Source organism: Morone saxatilis, unplaced genomic scaffold (genome assembly GCF_004916995.1).
Source record: "Morone saxatilis isolate NCDOM2014 unplaced genomic scaffold, NCSU_SB_2.0 Contig4, whole genome shotgun sequence".
In the NCBI taxonomy this organism is placed as follows: Eukaryota; Metazoa; Chordata; class Actinopteri; family Moronidae; genus Morone; species Morone saxatilis.
Window position 1 is genome coordinate 15169304 of NW_023339984.1, and position 8429 is coordinate 15177732.

Here is an 8429-nt window from a genome sequence, read left to right on the forward strand (position 1 = left end):
CAAACTGAACGTACATTTTGTTTCACATTCAGAGATTAAGGGACGTTATTTTATTTTGCCTCCACTGATCAGTAGTGACAGACGTTATTTTTAGCCAATATGGAAGCTGCGTTAGTGGTTGCTATGAGCAGTAAGCTCAACGTTATTTATGTCGATAAAAGTCGACATTTTAAGAGTTGTTATTTCTGTAAGCTGCACATTAAAGCTGCATTGATCTCAGACACGCTTGGTGACATTTTCCTGTTGCTATTTTTCAAACATGAAGCTTTGTGGTCAGTTATCTAGCTTAGAAGGTGATGTTGCAAGTCTAAATTGTGCCTAAAAATCTGTATTTGTTGATTGTTTCTCTCACTGGAGGTAGCAGCAGTCAGTGAGCACCAGACCTACTTGAATTTTTTGAATATGTGGGCAACAATTCAGATGTCTGCAACAATGCTAAGCTAGCCTGGCTCTCTCCAAAATTATGGCAAAAATGGCCCACCGACACCTTTAAAGCTCACTGATTAACACATTTTACCTTATTTGTTTAATCTTTACACAAAGTACTGTATGTGTCAAAGATAATTAGTTTTTTACTGTTAAACAAGAGTTTATCCATTAGCTGTTTACACTATTTATGTTAAGCTAAGCTAATCGCCTCCTTGCTCTTGCCTCATAACATACAGATACAAAAGTGCAAGAAAGTGAATCAGCGTATTTCCCAAAATGTCGTGGCATTAATATTTAATTAAAACGCAGCGTTATCCCTCCAGGTATAGAGCTTCTATCATTCTGTCTGTCATGTTCTGTCCTGTAAAAAAATGCTCGCTGAAGACTTTTATTGTGAAACATTCTTTGATCAAGTCCGGACAATTTCGATGTAACCCAGCAACCGAGCGCAGATTGGCAGGAAAAGTCCCCTGCTACCAAACAACGGAGATATTAAACAAATATTACACTCACAGTAACTCCTCATGCGGCTCCTGCATCACTGCTGTTGCCATAACGACGGGTGCAAACAAAAAAAAACAAAAAAAAATCTGATTCATTAATGGATTCGCTGTGTGTGAGGTTTGTAGCTGGAGCTGCACTATATTCCAGTCTCATATCCGTTAAATATGAAGCTGCAATCAGATGATTAGCCTAACTTAGCATAAAGACTGGAAGCAGAGGGAAGCAGCTAGCCTTGTTTCTCTCTTTTTCTTTTACAATTCATTTATTTTCTGGTTGACAGTTTTTTTTGTTTTTTACTTTGGACGGAGCCAGGCTAACTGTTCTGGCTGCTTCCTGTCTTTATGCTAAGCTAAGCTAATCACCCACCGACTCAACTTTCATATTTAGGAAATAGGCATGAGAGCGGTGTCAATCTTCTCATCCAACTCTTGGCAAGAAAGTGAAAAACATGTTTCCCAAAAATTATTTCTTTTAAAGAGTTTATCCAAATACTAAAATTACATATAGATTTTCAAAATAAATTACAATCTTTTTGCTGGGATTTCTAGTTTTCTGCAAGCTTCTGGTTTAAACTGTGTGTTGTTTATTTTTACTGTGATTACTGTAAAACTTAATAGCTCATGCTTTTATTTACTTCAATCACTAAACTCTACCTGCCTTTATTTGGGACAGGCCTTTAATTCCTTCTCACAAAACTCTTGCTCAGCAAAGATTGGAGCAACATTTATAGTGCAGGCGAACTTGATCAAGCTTTAAGAGATTTCATACATCCAAAGAACTCCTATAATCAAGACCAGGCCTCTAATTGAGACCTGCTTTTATTTGTGAAAACCTGCAGCCGCACCAGGCTATTAAAAGAAGACCTGCTTTTAATTGAAGCTTTACACTATCTGTCATATAAAGAGGTGTGAATTTTATGCGTGACATTGTGTATTACGTCTTATTGTGAAGTCTTTCACGGTATCCAGGCTATCTTAGCTAACGAGCTCTTCCGTTTCTACCTTCAGGCTCTGGGTTTTACTGGTGATGACCTCACTGCTGTTCCCTGGCAACGCCCACGCTGCGATGAAGGACCTCTCCTCCTCCTCCTCTCCTCTCAGCTCCCTGCTCCACTACCCTTCGTCCAAAACCTCCGTCACGCCGTTCTCCCCGTCCGTCGGTGCCGCCTCCTCACCCGGGTCATCGCTGTCGTCGGCACCGCTCTCCAAACCTCAGCCCTTCTGCCTCCAGACGGGGCCGCACCTCATCGCCAGCATGCAGCTGCAGAAGCTCAACTCGCACTACCAGAACCTCGCAGGCGCCTCTGCCGGACACCAGGCGCCTGGCGGTGCGCAAAGGGGCTTCGGTGCCTCGCCTCTGGGTGCCGGAAACCAGCTTCTGGGGCCTTCTGGTGGCCTCGGTGGAGGCGGTATGAGCGTTGGCATCAGCATGGGGAACCAAAGCTCCGGTGCAGGTGGAATTATCGACTTTGACCCCGTGGACGAGGAGGTTCTCATGTCGCTTGGGTGGGAGCTCGGTTTTGGACCCGAGCCAACGAGCTGCCCGAGCTGTGGTTGGGGTCAGAACGAGTTCGACTTCATGTCAGATGTACGCGGCCCGGGTGCTGACCCTCAAAATAAAAACAGAAAAAACTATCGAACTGCAAGCAGAATTGATTGACAAAGAGAGATTTTCTGGTTTCCTCCCTTTCTTGGTTGATAAAATGAGGGAAACAGAAGAGACACTGATGGAGAGAAAAGAGGATGTTTTCAGACAACTTTAAGGCCACAAACAAGACGGATAAAAAGACAAAGAGGCCTTCTTTGAGCTGTTTCCCCCCCCCCCTTTGTTTTAATGGAATTGTGTTTTTGGAGAAAAGACAAACTGGTTCCATTCGGTTGAAAACCAACCCAATTTTTATTCATTCAAAGCGAAGCAGTGAACAGAAACAAGGAGTTTCTATCGCGCTTCACTTTAATGAAAACAAGGTGATTGTGGTGACGGGTTGGAGGACGATTTTGGCCTAAACCAAACCTTAAAGACGACATACCTGTTGGACTTTTTCTCGTGCTCTTCTCTCTCTCTCTCTCCATCGAAGGAAAATGAATAAATGGGAAACTTTATGGGAGATTATGTAAAGGACGACAAACACTATGTTTCCTGTTTCCTTAATGGACAATATTAGACTCTGGTCTCACGGGAACAAGACTCCTGTCTCTCGGCTTCACAAAGAAACCGACTGTCTGAGAACTGGTTATCTCAATGTACTTCTTTTTCTTTCTTTTCTTTCTTTTTTGGTTTGAATTAAGTTCAACCAGTCGTATTCGTAGAACATGTTATTTAAGACAGTGGCTGATATCCATCAGGACTTCTGGACAAGGAGCGCTTCTGTAGCGCATCTATAATCAGTTCTACTTTTCTGAACATAATGAATTAGATCAAGGGATGAGGAATCTTTCGGAGCATGGGACCTGAATGGAGTAAATTGTTTCTTGCTCTGGAGCACGGCCTCATTAAAAAAAAAACGAGGCCTTTTTGGTCATGTGAGTCGCCGCTACATGTAGGTGTTTTGTTTATTTCGGCCTTTACAGTGTAAGAAACGCTGACCCCCCTCCTAGGTGGTCCAACTGGTGTGAATGATCCTTGATGATAGCACTTCCTCCTACATTGAGGATTACAAGGTCTTGTCAACATTGTGTGGACTCAACCTGAATGGCAAGAGCAGATAAATTCACACCTGACCCGCCCTCTCTCTCTCCGCTTTTTTGTTTCTCCTGCTTCACCACTTTGATGTTTATGTCCAAACAGGAGACTTTATTATCGCTGCACATTTCCGCGTCCTTGATAAGAAACCATTGTCTGTTTTTTGTGTGTTTGAGGCTACTGTTTGAACACCTTGCAGAAGGAGCTGCCTTTGAGCTAAACACACACTGTGGTTTGGTTTCAGCTTGTCCAGATGACGGTCCACAGGCTTTAGGATGATTGGAATCAGACCAAAGTGAACTAAAACCTTTCAGTTGAGATCTATTCATAGCAGCTTCTGCTTGTGACTAACATTTTAGCATTAACTACCAGCTTCTGTTTGTTCTTGCTGCTTCAGTGAAGGCAGAGACAATATGGTTCTTGAGCTTCGGTTATTTGTTCAACAGCAGAATCAGAAATATTATTGTTGTTTTGGTTTGTCCACATCCTACTCGCTAGCTGGCTAACAATCACCATCTGCTAAACATTTAATTTTGGCTGCTGTAACTTGTAGGACCTACCGTTAGCCTTGTGAAGCACACAAGTGAAAATGTTTTCACATGTGAATTACTAAATGATTAATGATTTGACAAAACTATATCCACTCAAGCTCAACTTTGTCTTTTTTTTTTTTCGGAGCTCTCGGCTGTATCATACACGTGAACTTTTAAACTAACACGGACGAGAAGTCCTACAGGTGTTGGATTATGTCATAACAGCCACTAAGCCTCGCGTATCAAATCCATCTACTGCTGGACCATGTGATATGTTTGAGGCTCCGGAAAACGCTAAAAGGAAGTGGACCTTGAGATGGGACTGTGAAACAAGGAAGGGGTTCAGTGTTGTGTGTGAAACAATGATCCCAGATGACGTGTTTCATGTGATAAATTCACATTTTAATGAGGGAATAGATAATTAACAATCCCAAAAACATAGAAAAACAATGAAGCTCAATCTTTTTAGGCTAAATATGTTTTAAAGTTTAATTACTGACCCTGAAAATAGCAGTTTAAACTCCATACTGAGGTTCTCTCTCTGAGCAAACTCTGATCAACAGTGACATTAATTATCAATCTTCTTATTGCCTTGCTGTTGCAACCCAGTTTTATATCCTCTTTATTTGCATATCCTCTATTGGGACCACCACGATGCTGCCAGACGCTGTTACCTAGGAGGTTTTGACTCGTGGTTTAATTCACAAATTATCTTACTATCTCTGTGATTGTGAATGGAATATTATTAATATTATCAACCAGGTGTTTTTTACCTATATCTGTTAGGTATGTAAGAAGAGACGGGAGGAGGCTTGAACTGTGCGGCAGGAACAAAGGCCTTTCACCTCAGCCTGCGTTGTGGAACCACACACACTAGAAATAACACACCTGTATGTGCATATAATATATATATATTAGTATATATAATAACTATGCAACAAAGACTTAACAGCGCTCACCTGTTATGTGCTTTCACGTCCGATTCAACGAAACACACGCCGTAGCCAACCCTGTGCAGGCATCAAAGGCAACCCGAAATAAACCCACACACACAGGGGCATGGGGAAAATGGTATACAGCCTGGGAAATGGGAGCCATGAAGCAGGCACTTGTTCAGTTACACACAGACTTCACAGGGTAACTCGGTTGTTAATGGTGTGTGTGTGTGTGCTGTGTGGTGGTGTGTGTGTGTGAGAAAGAAAGAATATGTCTGAAAAAGTAAAATGTGTTGAGCCGCGCGGGTCAAGCAGGTAATCCGTCCACATGACCCACTGGTTTGCTGGAGGAAGAGGATGAGGGGGAAAAAAACACAGAACACAGCCGGCCCCTCGTTAATTAAATTTAGATATAGACAGGTCAGTTTACACCAGACACAGACACAACAGTTCAGTCCTGAACAGCGCACACGACACACCACACACACACACACTACGCTAAATCGCTTATTTCCTACACACACTCCCAGTAATACCAGTCTTGTTTTTGTCTCATTTAGGGTTCGGTTACGAGCACAAATTTTCCTCTCCTTTCTTTAATGAAATGCGAGAAGCTAAAGTGAAAACCCGATGGAAAGGAGTAATTTGACATAAAAGGGGGATTTGCTGGGGAATATTTCCACCTCTCCCTCCCTCCCTCCCTCCCTCCATCCTTCGTAACACAACCACCTTTAATTGACGCTTAGCGTGGAGCGAGAGAAGTAAAGATGCTTTCATCGCTTCCAAAATCCGCAGACAACAGACGAGTTGATTTCTTCCTCCGTCTATGTGGGGGTCAAAATAACATTCCTCAGATCGAAGACAGCCTCGTGTTTGTTTCCATCCTGCTCGACATTGTTTTTAAAGTCCTTCTTGCTGTGTGTGTGTGGGTTGTTTTTGTGGATCCAGGCTTAATCCCACTCATGTTGTTTTTTGGCTGTGTAGAGCCCCCCCATCCCGCAGAGAAGTTTTCCCTGGTTGAGATGTTTGAAACTGTCTGAGGCGGCTTTCATTTTCCTCTTCTCCTTGACGCCCCGATGATTGCGATTAACCCAGCGGAGACCCTTTTGAACCAAAATATGCCCCCACAAGCTATTTGGTTCTAATGACAAAAACTTACATCATGCAAGTTCTTCTTTAGTGTATTTTATTACTGCAAAAAAGTTTAGATTATCATAGAAATAGGGCATTTCTCTGACCTATTTTTTGCATGTTTTAGCTCAAACTGTAAATTCCCCTGAACTTTTAATAAGACATTTTACAATTTATAGCCTTGGTTTGTTCCCAGTGCTCCATTAATACTCATATTTTCATCAGGTACAAATGAACGTTGCGAGTTGGATTCATCCAGCACACCCCCCCCCCCCCCCCCCTCCGCACCTCGCCTCATGCACATGCTTTTCACAGGCTGTGAATATGAGGAATCCCTGCTTTAATTTGGTTAATATCATAGTAAATTGAAATATCATGATTAACAAACGGGGTGACATATTACACACTACTCACATCACTCTATATATTTAACGAACAAACCGCATTAAGTGGTTCTACTCCCCTCTTTTGCTTCTCTCCATCTTCACTGTCCCTTTTTTGGAACAAACTCCATTTTACTCTCCTCTGGCCTTTTAGTGTTGCAGGCCAAAGTGGAACCAAAAGTGCTGATCCCGTTTTCACTCTCTGAAATTTTCCTTCCTTCCGGCACTATCCGCTCCCCCTTCATTCTCTTTTTGTGCTCCTTGCTTCGCGCGGCGCTCGCTCGTTGTCCACCCGACTGGAAACAAGGTGGAAAGTAAGGCTTTATTTTGTTCGCTCGGCCACTTTCAATCTTTCTTCTCGCCACCACACCTCCTCAATATTTCTCGTTTCGCCTCCTCTCGCACCACCTCCTCCACCAACACCCTCCTCACAGAGAAATTTTTTTTGGCCCAGACTTAACAGTTGCCGGCCAAAACAGGCAGAAACAGGAAGTTGCTGCTCCTGTTTCCACAGTTACATGAATTGTAAAACAAACAAACAAACCCTTCTTTAATTGAAACAGCAGTTTTTTGGATTAGATTAAATTCAGATTAAATACTTTATTCAACCCCCACCGGGTAAATTCACAGTTTCCAGCAAGTATCCACAGACCTCATAATCAGAAAAATAATAACAACAACAACAGGAGGCAAAAATGCAAAAGAACCAATAAAATAATAAAATAAATAGCAAAATAACGAGCATTGGGTAAGTGTCCTAAGGTGCGTGGTCAAATCCAGTGATGGGTTTTCTTTTTTTCTACCACTAATGAAGTGGATTTACAGTTTCCAGGTGACAGCGGTGATTTGTTACACACTCGGCTTTGTTGCCTCCAGGGCGCTGCGGGGTCGTGAAAAATGTTCCAACACATCAAGGCCAGTGAAAAAACCCCTCCGACACAAGCGGTGATATATCTGTTAAAAGGTCGCTATTACAAGGTTTCCTCTCCACAGTAATGAAAATGTTCAGCCACTGCTCTGCTGCCAGGTTTGCTTGTGAAACTGAAGCAGACTCTGCACTGATTTATTCTCTTTCTCCAGTGTATTTACTTTAAAAACCTGTAGATTAAAGTTTTCTGTTTTATTTTGTTGTTGTTTTTTCTAATGATGAAATGAATATTATTCAAAGATGATTTTTTTTAAAGCACTTTTTTTCGCTCACCGGCTCTCACTTGTACATCTATATGAATATGTAAATGACTGAAAATCATATTGAAAAAAAAATGCTTGTATTTTTGTTACGGCTCTGAGTTTTGGGGGGGAAATAAAGAAAGCGAAAGCTGATCTGGAGTGAATGTTTGTCATTAAAAACAGCAGACAGACACTACATACAGTGTATAAAGTGTCTAGGTATTCAGCATATATTTATTCCTTTAAAATGAAGGTGTGTTACGCATATAGAACATTATAGCTACCAGTAAAGGTAAAAAATTAAAATAATGATGTACACAGGGTGTCTTAAAATGTAATTTAAGTCATATATAAAGTAAATAATATGAATTTTAGGCCTTAAACTATCTTTAAATGTCTTAAACGTTGATTGCAGTTAAGGTTATTTGTGTAAAGTCTTTGCATATATCTTTTGTACTTTAAATTTCCTTCTTAAATGCGTAAAATGGTCTTAAATTAACCTGTTGAAACCTGCAGAAGCCCAGTATTTAACACATGAATGTGACCTGTGTTACCTGTAGAGTCACGTGAGGGCATGATGATGATGATTCAGGACTTATGTAACATTTTTAAATGTGTTATTCTGATAAAAACTGTTCAGTACTGTCTGTTTGTACAATATC

The 8429-nt window shown here is 41.4% G+C and overlaps 1 protein-coding gene across 1 annotated transcript; it reads left to right on the plus strand.

Annotated features, from left to right (window-relative positions):
• Positions 1 to 1943: 1943 nt before the first annotated feature.
• On the plus strand, positions 1944 to 2663 carry cited1 (Cbp/p300-interacting transactivator, with Glu/Asp-rich carboxy-terminal domain, 1). Its single transcript, XM_035674875.1, is given in 3 exon segments — positions 1944 to 2454; positions 2457 to 2489; positions 2491 to 2663. Coding segments are annotated over 3 exon segments (630 nt in total). The 5' UTR covers positions 1944 to 1959; the 3' UTR covers positions 2593 to 2663.
• The last annotated feature ends 5766 nt before the right edge of the window (positions 2664 to 8429 follow it).